Below are 17,277 nucleotides of genomic sequence, written 5' to 3' on the forward strand. Positions count from 1 at the left end.
AAATGTGCTTGTGTATATATCTAAGATTCAAGGAAGAGTGTTTCATAATCATGGTAAGTGATTTGTCAGTCAGCACATCCTCATTCACATGAGATGCTTTGTGCATTTAGTTTATTTATAAATCCCAATTAGTTTGATGCCTCACTGAGCCAATCCACACTGAAAACACCAACTCATTCATTGAAGGTTCTATTTATTGAGTTTGTCCAACCGATAATATACTCTGAAATACAAGTCAGTGAATGTATTTGAATGAGAATGATTTATTCACTTAAAAGATTAGTTCAGAAATACTGAACAGTCTTTTCAGTTCAGAGTCTTTCATGACCAAAAATCAAAGTGTAAATTTGGTTTGACTCCCTGCTCCAGGCACATGGACATGGGAGGAGATTCATTGGCTATAAATCCCCATCAGCCTTCAGATGGGAACCGATGGTGTCTTGAGAAACCAGAAGACTCGGACAACAAGCGAAATATTGGTCAGACTGGAGGAATGGGCACACACATACCTGTGACCATCACATCTCCCCCAGGAGAAACGACCCTTATTCCCAGTTAGTATTTCTCATTTAGTCATATCAGGTCATGATGGCTAATTTTAACTCATTTTACACTCACATTTGTGTGCCACTTTTTCAAGTTTCAGCCAAAAATGAAAATTCTTTCATTAATTACTCACCCTCATGTCGTTCCAAACCCGTAAGACCTTTGTTCATCTTCGTAACACAAATTAAGATATTTTTGATGAAATCCGATGGCTCAGGGGGGGCTGAATTGACAGCTATTTAATTAACACTTTGTAGGCCCAGAAAGGTAGGAAAGACATCATTAAAATAGTCCATGTGACTACAGTGGTTCAACCTTAATTTTATGAAGCGACGAAAATACTTTTTGTGCACCAAAAAAACAAAATAACGACTTTATTCAACAATTTTTTATCTTCCGTATCAGTCTTCAACGCACGTTCACGAGAGCACCACGACGCATGCTTGTTGTGATGACCAGGAGTAGGCGTTCTGACATATGACCCGTAAACGCAGGGCTGTGTTTACAAGCAGAGGAACACGCACGCGAGGTCACGCATGTGTCGTGGTGCTCTCGTGAACGCGCAGGTGAGGAACGACATGAGGGTGAGTAATTAATGACAGAATTTTCATTTTTGGGTGAACCACCCCTTTAACACTGGAAGCCAATGTTGGTCTAACAAAAGTGACATTTGCTTTTCTTCTCAGTGAACAGTATAGACAGCGAGACGATGCCCATGACTGAGAAGAATCTGGAGGATCTGAACCAGAGCAGCACTCGCCCCATCCTCCCTTTCAGCTCCATGTTCATCTTCAGCCCAAACAATCCGTGAGTCTGTGTGTGGTAGTTCTAGGGAACATGTCTGAATAAACTTTCAAAACCGTGTGTATTTAAACATTTATTCCAGTGCAATGTCACAAATACTGTTGTTAGAGCATTGAACCAGAAATATCCCTTCAACAATTTTTTTCGATTGCTTGACAGTAGCTTACATTCAAAAAAGGCTTTCTAGTAACAAGCTATTTTTTTGTCAACAAGCAGCAGTCAGTGAGGATATCAAGTACACACTCAGATAATATGCTTGCCTTCAAGTAGTGTTCAGACATCAAACAGTAGCCTCAGACTTGTAGCTCATTTTAAAGTCACAATGAAATGGAAGTAGCAACAGACATTTTCCATATTGTGAGGTACATCCAAGTGAAACAGAATATTTCAAAAAAGAAAAATATATGAGGCTGGGATTTCTATCCATCTGTTGATGATTGGATGGAAGCAGATCTTATAGTCAATTGTAAGAAATGGATGGGGTTTCAGCAAGCTAAATTATTGGAGAAGTCTAGCATACGTCACCAGAGAGAAGTATGTAGTTTCATTAAGATTAAATTATGGTATTTTGGTTAAAAGTTATTAGGTAAAAAAAAATGAAACATGTATGGATACGTCATTCACAATAAGATAAATAACATGCATTTAGAAAATATATTGAAAACAGAAAATACAGTGAATTTTCATTTCATGCTGACATTGATTGTTGCTCCTACTGTAAATTATGAGTAGCAAATTAGCTTCCTTAACACTGGTGAGTGGCTTCTTAAACTTTCACACACAGCGTTTGTAGATGGTATCTGGCAAACCACCAATAGATTTATATCTGCAAACGTTTTTGCTTATTACTTGTCTTAAACATCCCTAAGAATGATTGTAAAGTTTGATTGTGTGAGTTTAAGGTGAACTATTTAAGATCTTTTGAGTCTATAAGGCATCCAACCCCATAAACCTCCACGTAAATCTGTGTTTTTAATGGGCAATTGCAAATGCAGCTGTCTGCCATGTCTGCCAGCTGTTGGTGTAACAATATGGGATTAGATTTATTTTACTATATATTAATGCCACAAGAGTGTTGACCTGACCGTGTCTACTATTATTATTACTGAATTATTACTTAATTATCGGTGGTTAATTAAATGTATCTGTCTGTAGATTTAAAGTAATGTTTAGGTGTCAGACTTCATTATGTAATTGCCTTCAGCCTCACTCTCATAGTGTGTGTTTTTTTTTTTGTGCAGGGTGAGGCGTCTGTGCCATTATATTGTGAGTCTGCGCTACTTTGAGATGTGTATCCTGGTGGTCATTGCCATGAGCAGTATAGCCCTGGCTGCGGAAGACCCAGTCCTAGCCAATGCTCCTAGGAACAATGAGTTGCTCATATGTTTCGTCTGTGCTGACCTTGCTGTTTAAAGTCAGATTTTATCAGTGTTTGACCTCATTTTCCAATATGTCCCAAATGACTGATGATAATCTGATGATCATTTTACTCTTCGCTTCATAGGTCCTAAAGTATTTGGACTATGTCTTCACTGGTGTTTTCACATTTGAGATGGTCATTAAGGTAATTTTATGGTACATTACAGTGTTTAATTGGATATCTCACTGGAGACGTGATCCAAAAGTCCTTTTATGACCTGAGATGTGGATATTTGGTGCCAGTCTCTCTATGTCAAGTCAAGTCAAGACACCTTTATTTATATAGCGCTTTTTACAATACAGATAGTTTCAAATCAGCTTTACAGTGATAACAGGAAAATAATGAAACAAAGTTTGTTTCTGCTGTACAGCAGATCTAGAAGAAAATTGTGTCAGAGTCCAGCTTAAGTAAGTTCAGTCAGTGATGGTTAATTTTTGTTGTAAAAAAGTTATTAATTTAGTTCATATATATATATATATATATATATATATATATATATATATATATATATATATATATAGCCACTCTGGAGAAAACAGTGATGTCATCATCCAGCTCAGTTCATTTCTTATATAATGGTGTCAATGCAGGCAGATCAATAATATTGTTGAATATTAAGTGTCCCCAACTAAGCAAGCACATTGTGAAGCACATTGACCCATTTTTATATCAGGCATGTGGCAAACTCTATATTTTCATAAATTATTAGTGAGTGGTTTGCCTGATCGACTGGTCAACTAGTTGGTCTAATTAAGATGATTCACATAGGACATGTTCTTGTGTTCATAAACAGTTAGATGGAGTGCAACAGGGCTCTTGTGATACATCTTGAGACACATTTTTAAAAGCTGAACTGACATATTTAAAAAATGCAACACTAATGGCGCAAGACATAAACAAGAAGTTAATATCAAATAACTTTTCAAACTTTGTCTGAAATACAAGTTATTTTGTATTTTTTCGCTCTTCAGTACAGTAACTTACAGACTTTTAACAAATAAATCGGTCAAATATCTATAACATTTTATTGTACCAAACAGTCATATTCTTGACAATAAAAGACTTACTAGGACTCTGTATAATAATGGGAATGTTGCTCACGGCGAGCAATATGAAGTCTGTCAGTAATTGTCTTGAAATGAATTGTTATAGGCAATTTGTTACAGAAATAGTGCTTTGATGGCTGTAGTGATGGTGATGGTGCAATAATCTTTCATATTTATGCTTCTCCTTTGAAAAGATGGTGGATTTGGGTTTATTGCTGCATCCTGGTTCCTACTTCAGAGATCTGTGGAATATTCTGGACTTTATTGTGGTCAGTGGTGCACTGGTGGCATTCACATTCTCGTAAGTTGCCTTTCATTTACAAAAACCTACACAAATCCCTATAAGTTAGAGCACTTTTAACTAAAAACTTTACTTAAGCGTGTTTGAATTTTTAGCATTGATCTTGACTAAAATACTTTGTAATTTGAGTCACCTATTAGAATACTATTTTCTCTTTGTTTTAAAGGTTTTACTCTACACTTATCCCCACAGTGTGACAAGAGTGCCTTTGATCTTTGCCTATCTTTGTATTGGACATTTATTATGTGTTAAATTCCTCTCATTCATTATTCCTCAAGAAAACTAAGCTTTGATTAAGGTATTTGCCAACTCCCACTGATCCACTGACCTTCCTGTTTTTCTCTCAGAGATGTGGGTCAGTTGACAGCATTTTATTGCACTTTTGAGAATGCAGTCTCAAAAAGAATGAGTGTGTGAGTGTGTGAGTGTGTGAGTGTGTGAGTGTGTGTGTGTGTGTGTGTGTGTGTGTGTGTGTGTGTGTGTGTGTGTGTGTGTGTGTGTGTGTGTGTGTGTGTGTGTGTGTGAGAGGGAGCTAATAAAGGAGTTGTCTGATACGATCATCTGTTCGCTCATGTCCTGTACAGTTATGGAAGGGCCATTGAAATGCTTTAGTTTTAAGGAAATGCAATTAGCTGCTATAAGAAACACTTACCAGTTCAACAGAAATAGAAAAGAGCTGTAATGTTATGATTTGCTGGTGCTGTATAATATTGCTTGATGAAATAAGTGGGGTGTTTGACTTCACATGATGCCCAAACCCCTCCACTGCCTGACATCTAATTTAATTGACTAGAAATTGTTGATGATATCCATCAGCTCTGTGATACAAGGTCTCAAGGAATGTACTTCTTACTTTATTTGTATCATATTCGTGTATATATTTAGATCTGGGTGCATTTCATTTATTGGTAATGGGATACTAGTTTGGTGGTGTCCCCACCAAGCTTCTTAACTAATTTAACCAGCAAGACTTTGTGATTGTAATGGGATACTGGTTTGGTGGTGTCCCCACCAAGCTTCTTAACTAATTGAACCACCAAGACTTTGTGATTGGAATGGGATACTGGTTTGGTGGTGTCCCCACCAAGCTTATTAACTAATTGAACCAGCAAGACTTTGTGATCGGAATGGGATACTGGTTTGGTGGTGTCCCCACCAAGCTTCTTAACTAATTGAACCACCAAGACTTTCTTGGTCAGCGTGAGAGTGAGATCAGAGCTCAGAAATTGTTTCCCGCCACGTCAGTTTATTTTCAATGAGTAAGACAACCGGAGAAAAGATTGGGTGCAATACCTAGAATATTGCTTCAGAATAAAGGGGTCTCAGAGCTGTACTGACTAATCTGTCCTTCTTCCTGTTCGTTTTTATGTTTGTTGCTGTGTTGTCATGTCAAAGGCGTGTTAAATGTGAGTGAATTGATGTGCTGTCACTGACTTTCCTCTCTTCCTCTGTTTCTCTCTGCCTGGAATCGCTTGAAGGAGCTTCATGGGGTAACGCCTTAACTCTCTCTGTCTTTGTTTCTGTCTCTGTCTCTCCTTTTCACTGTTCGTCTTCTTGCCTGTCACTGTATGAGTCAAATAATATTTACCCCATAGGCAAGTGTTGAAGCATGGGAAGTGTTTCAGCCTCTCCATAATCCATAATTTAGCATCACTCGCCCATTCTCAGCAAACGAGCTTGATTCTTCTTCTTCATGTCATTTAATCCTCCGTTGTCATTGAGGGCAGACACTATTGATATGTTACTGTTAAAGATTCCTACCATTTTCAGTAGGTCTACAGTACTTACTGAATATGGAGCATCCTGGACGATACGCACAGTGACCTCAGACAGGATGATCAGTGCATGTGTCATATCATATCAAAGAAGACCTGTTCACTTGTGTTGGAGTGGTATATCAGGATCTGGCTTTTTAGGCCAACGATTGAAACATCGTTCACTTCAAACATCACATCGGAACTCCATTGAATTGGCGGGCATGAGAATACAAACATTTCCATGCTCATCTTTCTGCATGTTTTCAGATGTGGTACTGCAAATGTGGCTGCTGTGATTGGCCAGATCTTTAACAGTTAAAGCTTGAAATAGAGTTATAACTAGGGATGCACTGATTACAATTGTATACTGTTTTGACTAAATACATGTTAAATTAAAACACTAAAATACAACTATAATGTATGAAATTGTTTTTGTTTTTTTAGGTATAATGGTTATTCATTTTGAAATTTTGAAAAGCTCAATTTAGCTTAAAATGGAATAAAACTGTGTTATTAAATAACTTGTGTTTTTAAGAATTAACTTTGTCAATGTTAGATGACGGACAGAAACCGTGATCCAAATGTTAAAATAGGGGAAATAAGCATTAACAATTAAATTTCCAATATCAACTGATAAATTAAAAATCTCAAATATTACGAGCCTGTAAACGATATGATACCAAGATATCATGCATCCCTAGATATAACATTTTGCCCATGTGCCAACTGACCAAAACTAACAGTTGTACAATAAAGTATAACAATGCTATACATTTTAGGTTTATAACCATTTGCTGGCATCTTTCAACCATGCTCAGGATTCATAAGCGCGATATGAATCAGATCTACGGCTCCACCATCTCTTATAGTCGGGCATGTCTTGGTATTCGCACAAGATCTTGTTTGTGTTGGTTTTCAAATCCACCCTCAGATGTTCCCTCTGTGTCAAGTGTCCCCTTCATCTCTGCAGACTCCAGCAAAAGAAGCTGTCATTCTGTTACATCCTTAAAAGAAATGAACGGCAGTTGGAAGTGTCTTGTTTCTCCCACCATACAAAGCCTCTTCCTCCTTTTTGCCAGTTTCCAAAACATTTGCCTAGAAACACTGCCACAAATGTTTCTCCAGCATACAGCCATTATGCCTCATATTTTAGTCTCACAAAGGAATGTGATGGCGCTCATGATAGTCTCTTTCATTCTCATTGAAATATCATGTGCAATGTTCTGAAAGGATGATGTGGTTTACTGTTAGTGCAGAGGTACTTACTGTTCTCAGTATGTCATAATGTTTTGCCTTTTGCTTTGTGTTCTTCTCATTTATTAGATCACATCAAAGCGTTAACAGGTGGGGAACCCCCAATATTCTCTTTTCTCCTTGATAAATCTCCTCTATTCTTCATTGTCCCGGGGCTGACTGGGATAATGTTCTTTACTGTCACTACATATTAGTAGAGTGAGAGTGTCTGTACAGGGTTGGAGCCTCTACAATAACACTGATAGCTTTCATCAGAACCTCGTAGTGAATGTTGTATTGATGTGAAACAGCATTTCTCCTCCATAATTGTTATCTGGGGTCCTGTGAAAGTTACCAGGGTGTCCAGTGGGACGTTATTGGGGCTCTTTATAGTTTGTAGTGGGTTTTGGGGATAAACATCAGGCCCTGTACAGTAATTGCATGCTAGACTAATATGCATCAGGGAGCATGGGTGGAGTTGCATGACCTTGCTGAGCCCTCTGATTGGGCCAAAGGAGTAACTTCACCATGCTGATTGGTGACCATGCTGTAAGGTCTCTGCTGATTGGCTGTTAGATTGGTGTTCACTGGACTTTTAGAAGAATGTATGAACTGTGCATGTTTGAGTAGACCTTGGCACTTCCTAAGGGTGAAGATGTAACTGTTCATTATTGTAAATGCTAGAAATCTGCAAATGTACTACCACTTGCTCTTGCACATGGAAAGGTCTGTTGTAGTTGAAGGTCATTTGTTTTGAGATATGTCTTTGTGCTATGAAGGGGAATCACTGCTTGGGGATTTTTCTATTGTAAGCATTTTCACAATAATTTCTTGAAGTTATTTTCTGCTGATTCATCTGTCAGCACCAATCATACACCTGCCAAAGCCTTGCTTATATCAACGCTTTATCGAAGTAAGAGACCGTGAATAAATGAGATGCGATATGACCTCTCAGATATTCTGTTGTTCTCTCTTCCATTGCTGCACTGGAAGATCTAAACGGTACCTGCAAACTAATACAAATTATAATGACGACTTACTGTACATTATATTGCTTATTACACGGCTACTCATCAAATAAATAAATGTGTGGATATGAAGTATTTATTTGAGTTAAAAATTATTTTATTTTGCCTGTATTTGATCAATTTAAAATGTTGGCTAAGAATAAAATAATAGTCCAAAACAATACAAACACTTTACCAATATTAAAAGTCCAATGTGATTTTCACTTCAGTCAATAACTTAGACGCAAGATGCTGCCAGTTGCATTTGTAGAGAGTTGTGGCAGTTTGAGCGGATTGATATACAGCGTTTCCATGAGCGACGGTAGGAAATATCTGGCCGCAGAATGTCACAATTAACCAAGTAATACATATCAAGTAATACAGAGAGCCGTGTAATAATTAGTTGTATTGTAAATTAAGATAATTGGGAAAATGAATCGGTACAGAAATAGTAATTTATCTGCAGTTTATTTTGTCAGACATCCAACAAAACACATGCCCTGCATCAAAATAGGGGCTTAGTAAAGGTTATTTGAATGAATGTGATGTCTCACAAATAATATATGATTCAGTGTGCTCTTTGCCTGCATTCGATATAATGCGAAGGGCTTCAGTTATTTCATATGACCATTGAGTATTTCCTCATGATTCAGTTATCGACTATGCTTGTCCTTGCAGTTACTTCATTAAATGACATTGTAAGCTTGGCGGTTATGATTTGAGTATTTAGGAGCTAAAGCATGACTGCTCTTTTCATTAAGGGTGAAATAACTTGAATTACATTTTATTTAGCCTTCCACTTTCTTTTCTTGCTGTAAGCTCCATTTGATTGAATACGTACACTGTATTCAAATCTATGCAGTCAGTTTATCAAGTTGACACATTTGAAGCATGTCAGCTTGATATAACCTCAAAACAGCATTGGTTCCTGAAAAGAAACAATGCCCTTTTTTTCAGGGTGCGGTTTCTTTGTTATCATTGGTGGTGTGTTGTTGTGTTAGAATCTGATGCACAGCAGCATTTGGATTGAATCCATGTTGCCTTTCTTATTTTATGCATGAATAGTGCTAATAGTAAGGTATCATTCTATAACAGGCTAACAATTCTGATAGAGGGCGTTTAATGCAGATATTAACTATTTTACGTGCATGCAATGTATTTCATACTCTGTCACCAAAGCATGTGCTTTTGTGAAATAACACCAATCCATTAGTGGAGTGATCTAAAGCTATGACTCTAAAAGCTGCTCATTTGTTAGCGATTCAGCTGTTGTGTTTGTCAGGATAGGAAGGTGAGTATGTTTAGTCTAGTGTCAGTTAATGCTGCATTATTGATATTTTAACCGAAGGAAACATTAACATCATGTTTATTCGCATTCTCATGTGTTTTGTCTGGATATGTATGAATGCCTTGAAGAAGTTTGACTACAGCATGTGTTGTGTTTGATCCTGAGTTTACTGAGCATTTGCTTGTTTTGACTCGTGTAGAGGAACCAAGGGCAAAGACATCAACACGATCAAGTCCCTGAGGGTGTTGCGAGTCTTGCGACCTCTGAAGACTATTAAACGTCTACCAAAACTGAAGGTACATATTTTGTTGTCACTGTTAAGGGAAGATCAATCCTTAACATGAATATCTATAAATTTTTCTTTAAATAATTTTTTAAAAGAAGTATCTTATGTGCTATAGGCTGTATTTGATTTGATTTAAAATACAATAAAAACTGTAAAAATTACAATTTAAAATTACTGTATTCTATTTGAATATAGTTTAAAATGTAATTTATTCCTGTGATGACAAAGCCTGAATTTTCAGCAGCCATTACTTCAGGCTTCAGTGTCACATGATCCTTCAGTAATCATTCTAATGCTGATTTGGTTCTCAAGTAACATTTCTTATTATTATCAATGTTGAATACAGTTCTGTATGGGATGAATTTAGTCTCAAAATGATTACCACATGCATACACAGTTATCCATGAACTTGATAAATGTTGCAGATATGTTTTACTATCCACAACCAAATGCCTTTCAACTTACGTGTGCAAAATTCAGAATGTGTAGCAATTTGTACAAACAGAGACATTTTTGTGAATACAAATGTTTTCTTTTGTATTAGTGTATCATAATTTGCGCATGCAACAAAGACGTGCATATGTGGATCAGGTGACTCATGCATTCATTGATGTCTTTTCTGAGTAGATCTCATTTGATTCATTTGGATTTTGAGACTTTCTTTTCATGGTTTTCAAGCATTTCACAACCCACACACAAACAACTATAAATGAATAGGCCTTGTGCTAATTATTAACGTGTGCACAACTACCCATCTATTTGACAAATTCACAAATGTGTGTTACTACATTTAAGTTAATACTTTACAGCTTGTGTGTGCAAAATCCTGAAACACATGAATGTGCAGCATTTTGTACAAATAGAGACATAGTTGTAAATACAAAACTTAGATTTTTTTATTAATGTAGGTCTGATTTTGTGCATGTAAGAAGTTTGATGTACATTTGTGGATCAGGTAACATGCGCACATTCATTTCTGAGTCGATCTAGTCTAAGAAAACCTGCTACCACTAGATGGCAGTAGCCTGCTAAACCAGACAACGGCACCGTAATCAAGCGTTCTTCCCCAAGATGCTTAATGTGGCTTAAGAAAGTGATATTGAAGCACCACATTTAGTACACAACTTATTAATAAAACATAGCTTACCTTTTACAGACAGACAGAAAAAATATGAACTCAAAACACACAAATTTCACATCGAATGTTTCCTCGTTATAAAGAAAACGCTTAAAAAAATGCATCAAGACAGTAGGCTAACATTAAAAGACCAAACTCGGCAAGACTATATGTCTACCTTGTTAATAAAGCATACTTTGTACAGGCAAGCAGATTAAATCAGATTATGAACACAACATTCAGAAACTTAGAAAACTGGCAGTTCCAGTAGTAATGAATTTATCTTGAACTAGAACTATCTTCATCATGGAAACTAGCATGTATAAACCCTATTAAACAATTAATAATCAAGTAAAAATATATTTTTTATTTCTGTATGATATTACACTGTTGCCACATTGGACCAGCGGTTTGGAAAATGAATGGATGGAAGATTCATCTGCGTGCGCCATCTTCTGGCGAGACACGGGAATTAATTCGGCATGTGACTCTCACAGGGCATTATGGGTATTCTATAGTTGTTGAGCATACATCAGATGTACACTCGTTATTGCTGTGCATTGTGATTGAATGAGTGCACTCAATAATGTCCACTATGGTTTCGGACACCACTAGTGCCCTATTTAAGGGTATAGAGGGCGATTTTGGATACAGCCAGATTCTCATGAGTCTGCATTCAGCTTTATGACCTGAGTTGAATGGTAATGAACAAGAGTGTATTTTTATGTGTCTGCTCTCTCTCAGGCCGTGTTCGACTGTGTGGTGAACTCCCTGAAGAACGTGTTGAATATCCTCATTGTCTACATCCTGTTCATGTTCATCTTCGCTGTCATTGCTGTGCAGCTCTTCAAGGGCAAGTTTTTCTACTGCACAGACGAGTCCAAGGTCCTGGAGAAAGACTGCAGGTAGAGTGGGATTAAGGGGCCGCTTACACTACACCATCTTCTTTTCTTTTTTTTTGGCCTTTATCAGATAGGACAGTAGAGATTTTGACAGAAAAGCGTGGGGTAGAGAGAGAGGATCGGCAAAGGACCTCGAGCTGGGAATCGAACTCGGGTCGCTAGAGGCGCAGTTGCGTTGTATGTCGGCATGCTAACCACGAGGCTATCGGCGCCGACCACAACACCATTTTCAACTAAATACAGAAAACTTTATATGCGTTTTGGTCATTCATTTACACAACAGTGTTTTGGGGGCCTGAAAACGCAAACTTTTGAAAACGGGATTCGGGAAAGTGCAAGTTTTTGAAATGATACCGTTACCATCTCTCTGTGTAAACTACAAAACGCTAATTTGTGAAAATGTTTATCATGTTTAATCTATAGGCTGGTAGTATTTCTTTACAAAGTGACATTGCCAACTACTGGCCTGGCATGCATAATGCATCGTTTTTAGTCATTTTTCGCGGATCTGTGTGATCGTATACAGGAGCACATCTCACACCTGCAGCTCTCCCTGCAGGCATACAGCAGTACTGTCCAAACCCATGCAGAAGTGAGTGGAGTAAATGTGTTCGGTCCCACAACTATGGAACCTTTAGAAATAGTTTTGATGTTTTCAAAACTATCAAGACATTTTTAAAACAAGCCCTGTAAAATAAAATCATGGACATTTCTGTAGTGATTGTACATTTCTCTAATTATGTTCAGCTCTAAAACACTTCCCCATTTGCATTTTGTGAATAATTTATATAAAAATATTCTTTAAAAAATATAAACATTTTAATCCATCTTCCAAGTGTGCTGATAGCACTATGTTCAATTAAGCAGTGCTTTGAAAATTGACGTATAGATATTCCTTTTTATATTCTGTCTCTGTTGTTATTGTCTTTGTGCTTATTAGAGGGGTGTTTCTGGATTATGATAAGGATGACGTGGCGGCCCAGCCTAGGGAGTGGAGGAAATATGAGTTCCACTACGACAATGTGCTGTGGGCGTTTCTCACTCTTTTCACCGTTTCTACTGGAGAGGGGTGGCCCACGTAAGTCAGCAGACACGGTCCCTAACTACATTTATATCACAGATTTGATGGTATATTTTGGTATATTGGTATTGGTATATATAGTACAACCATTTGCTATTCAGTATGTTTTGCTGGGATTAGAAACCCATAAAAGCTTCTGTCCTCTTCAAACACTTCCCTTGTGTCCTCTGACCCCCTCAGTGGCCTTTTATTCTCTCACTTTAAAGGCCATAATATGTTTGAAGTGCTCTTTGAGGCTCTGTGATACTGGTAGAGCACAGCTCTCAGGAGGCCGAGTAGGCAGCCGTTCATGAATCAGCATCAGCCCAAACTCACTGCCAAACTCATGAATGTGCTGGACAAGCCATTGTAATTGACTGTGATTTATTGAGTTGTTCACAAGCTTGTTGGGGTCAGTGTTCTTCTTCCCCTGGTGTGCAAGTCTGTTTTCTTCCCTGCCCTCTCAGGTTTTAATCGTTTAATTAGATCATGTCAGTGTATTAGTAATTGAATGATGCATGATTTGTAAAAATGCCTCAGGTTAAGACCCATTGTCACAATCTGGAGGAACTCACTTGCTTAAATTTAGTTTTTTCGTTTTTTTTATGTTTATTACTTTGGCCGCACTGCTAATGAAAAAAAAAAAAAATCTGTTAAATGAATCAAACCTAACCAGTTAAAACTGTTATCTGTGTGATTATGCTGTGATTTTATTGTCTTAGATCTACAATTTGAGGGTGAAGTAAAACTATGTATGTCTGTCTTCCACAAGGCACTTTATCATCTTAAACGTTAGGGTGTAATGATGTCATTTTGTCTTCGCACAGGGTTTTGAAGCACTCTGTAGACGCCACTTTTGAGGACCTGGGTCCCAGTCCAGGCTACCGCATTGAGATGTCCATTTTCTATGTGGTCTACTTTGTAGTCTTCCCCTTCTTCTTCGTCAACATTTTTGTGGCCTTGATAATCATCACATTCCAGGAACAGGGTGATAAGGCCTTGTCAGAGTGCAGTCTGGAGAAGAATGAGGTATGACTGAATAACGTTCAGACATCGTCGCCCCACAAATCCACATTATGTAACCAACTCATTCTTGAAATCCTACCCTGAAGACAAAATATAGCTATGAACTGGTACAAAATCCAACAAGAGAAAAAAAATTGTAATTAGGACAAATACTATTTTTCTATAATATAATATAATATAATATAATATAATATAATATAATATAATATAATATAATATAATATATAATTTCCTAATTTCACTTGCAATTGGCAGATGTGGTAAAATTATTTGTTATTTGGCATCATAAAAATATTTATGCATTTGGTATTTGACATCATTAAAAATATGATGAACAGTATTACTATTTTGCAGTTATACCTAAAAATATATATATTTTTAAATATATTTTATAATATATTAAAAAATATATTTTTTATTATTATATTATATTATTATATTATTTATAAAATGTGTGTTTTTTATTTATTAATTATTATTATTACAATTAACTTCTTATAGAAAATAATGTTTTTTGGAATGTAAAAAAATATATAGTTTAGATTTGAACAAGTTATCAACAAAAAGAAAGTTGCTTTTAGGCTGACGTAAGAGATACAGAGACAAACATTAATTTTCCTCTTACAAACACTGGAGGAGTTTTATAGTGTTTAATGATGTGATATGGTACCTACAGTCAAGCCAGCCATGGAAACAGTTGCAGATGGCCAGGTAGGAAATTTTGACAGAATTAATGCATGTGCCTGCGGCGGACCACACACACACACACCTAAACACATGTTCAGAAACAGGTATACATTCATACAGTGACGCACAGTGTCTAAAGACACACACAGAGACAGCCAGCCCCATGGAAGAGCAGTCAGCAAGATGTTCCTGCCCCATTTCCTCTGAGGCCCCATTAGACGGGCCCAGTCGTCTGCAGAGCCTGTGCTGTTTCACTCTCTCCCTCTCCATATGCCAGCCTAACATGACTCACAAACTGTGGTAAAAACCCGGACCTCAGGAGAAGTCATTTATCATCAACATTCACAGCAGCGCAGCCAGAAAATATCAGCTCAATTACGAGTCTGTTTTCTTGTTCTTCAACAGGTTAGACTACTGTATATCTTCCACAGTTGTTGTTGCTGCTCTTTTTATGGCATTTCTGATTAGTTAGATTAGGAAAATGTGACTTTAGCCTGTTTCTGAAAGATAAAGATGGGAAACAGTAGTTGTCTGTGTGTCTGTATTGCAAATTAATTCCTTTATTGCTGTTTCTCTTCTCAGAGAGCCTGCATCGACTTTGCTATCAATGCCAAACCGCTGACCCGTTATATGCCACAGAACCAGCAGTCCTTTCAGTACCGCTTGTGGAAGTTCGTGGTCTCTCCACCATTTGAGTACTCCATCATGATCATGATAGCCCTCAACACTGTGGTGCTCATGATGAAGGTAATTTGGTCATTTTTCTTTCAGTAACACTAGAGTCCTTGGAGAGTTACTTGACAATTTGATGAAATTTTCATTAATTTCGCACATTTCCTTTTTCTAACCATTTGGTAAATCATAAAAAATATTTACAGTACCATTCAGAAGTTTGAGATCAGTAAGATTGTTATTATCATTAATATTGAATGGAATATATCATTTTTTGTGCAAGGTATTCTTTTAAACATTCTATTCACCAAAGAATCCTTAAAAAAAATCACAGTATCACTGTTTCCACAAAAACAGTAAGCAGCACAGCTGTTTTTAACATTGATAATAATAAGAAATATTTCTTGAGCACCAAATCAGCGACACTTAAGACTGGAGTAATGGCTGCTGAAATTTTTTATTTGTAATATGTCACTATTACTCTTTTTACTCCATTTGATAAAATAAATGCAGCCTTGGTGAGCATAAGATACTTTTTTCTACTGACTTTAGACTTTTGAACGGTGGTACTATACATCATGTTTTTGTATTCATTTAAATAATCTTTTCTACTGTAATATGCTACATTTCTGCATCACAGTAAGGCAAATCTATAGATAAACACCATTGAGAATAAGAATTACAAAAAACTCAAAAGTAAAACAATCTAGGTAAATTATGGTTTTGTGGGTAACTTCCTACTTTTTCAGTGTTCTTTACTAACCTCACTTGATCAAATGAGCACAGATTCTCCCCAATACTTTTATCAATACATTTGACACAACTTTATGGACAAAATCGAACCTGTTTATCACCGTTGGTTTTGCTGATAACTTTTTGTTTTAACGAAATAATACTAAAATAAATAAAAGATTTCCCTTTGTCTTCTTATACCTGCAGTTCCATGGGGCGAATGAGTCTTACGAAGCAATGCTCAAGTATCTCAACATTGTCTTCACTGCTCTCTTTTCAATGGAGTGTGTTCTCAAGATTATTGCTTTCGGACCCTTGGTAAGTATCATCACTGATACCCTCAACAACATTATGCACCTTGGTCCAAAAAGAGCTGTACCTAAAAGCAAGGAATATTTCACCCAAATACAAAACTTCTGTCAAAGCCATTTGATAGCTTTTGAGGAACAGATTCACTGAATATCATGGTAGCTGGGTGAATCATGGTGAACTAATCCTTTAATTCACTGTAAAACGTTCCTATGCTAGAGTGTGAAATTGTAAGCCTCTCCAACCTGTCCCTGAATTATCTCTCTAATTCTCTTCCTCACAGAATTACCTGAAAGACGCCTGGAATGTGTTTGACTTTGTGACTGTGCTGGGCAGCATCACTGACATCTTAGTCTCTGAGATTAAGGCAAGTGGGCGGCACTGAGCTCTGTGTTTGAGCTCTGTTAGAGAAAGGTCTCAGAGCTAGACCATGTGAAATACCAGACAGCAGAAATAGGCTGAGAAGAAATGCCCAAACATAGATGATGAGCTGGATAACATCACAGCTCAGGAACAGAAGGGAGAGAGAGAGCTCAGCTCTGTGTTGTTATTTTCCAGATAAAATGACAGTAATAGAGTAACTAAATCCATTTGGTAATGCTCACTTTGACCAAATCGCTAGTTTGTGGCTTTGATTTGTGTTTTATGATGTTATGAAGTTTTATGTTGTATTATGCTTTATGTCTTGACGTCCTTGTCATTGTCAAAAGCTGCTACTGATGGTAATTGTGTTTGTTCTGTAACTATATTTGTGCGTGATGGCTGTTCTTGTTCTCCTGTGTTCCTTAAATGTCTTCACTCAAATCTTGGCTTGCTCCTGCCACGATTTAACATCTTCATGTATAGACAACGGTGAGTTGCTCTCTCGTCTTTGATCTTAGGTCTATTCCACCCTGCATGGAATGAAAAAACTTCCTATTGCAGACATATATGGCACATCATAAGGTTCTCCCTTATTAAAGGTTCACATTTACTGAAGATAATGCAACATCATCACCCCATGGTTGTCAGTTGAACATGTAGTAAATAGGTCTTATTTGAAGTCATCGGGGTTCACTACTGCTTACCGTGGATCGACATCCAT

The 17,277-nt window shown here is 37.1% G+C and overlaps 1 protein-coding gene across 1 annotated transcript in view; it reads left to right on the plus strand.

Moving 5' to 3' along the window:
* The window catches only part of cacna1ba (calcium channel, voltage-dependent, N type, alpha 1B subunit, a), a 108,618-nt gene that overhangs the window by 73,255 nt on the left and 18,086 nt on the right, over positions 1-17,277 (plus strand). The window contains exons 21-32 of the mRNA XM_084413158.1: positions 370-554; positions 1,233-1,353; positions 2,592-2,721; positions 2,855-2,914; positions 4,011-4,117; positions 9,602-9,698; positions 11,550-11,710; positions 12,648-12,785; positions 13,595-13,796; positions 15,063-15,227; positions 16,092-16,202; positions 16,477-16,564. Of these exons, the coding sequence (XP_084269284.1) occupies positions 370-554; positions 1,233-1,353; positions 2,592-2,721; positions 2,855-2,914; positions 4,011-4,117; positions 9,602-9,698; positions 11,550-11,710; positions 12,648-12,785; positions 13,595-13,796; positions 15,063-15,227; positions 16,092-16,202; positions 16,477-16,564 (1,565 nt within the window). The remainder of the gene's footprint in view (positions 1-369; positions 555-1,232; positions 1,354-2,591; positions 2,722-2,854; positions 2,915-4,010; positions 4,118-9,601; positions 9,699-11,549; positions 11,711-12,647; positions 12,786-13,594; positions 13,797-15,062; positions 15,228-16,091; positions 16,203-16,476; positions 16,565-17,277) is intronic.

This window comes from Rutilus rutilus, assembly GCF_951802725.1.
Source record: "Rutilus rutilus genome assembly, chromosome: 7".
Lineage (NCBI taxonomy): Eukaryota > Metazoa > Chordata > Actinopteri > Cypriniformes > Leuciscidae > Rutilus > Rutilus rutilus.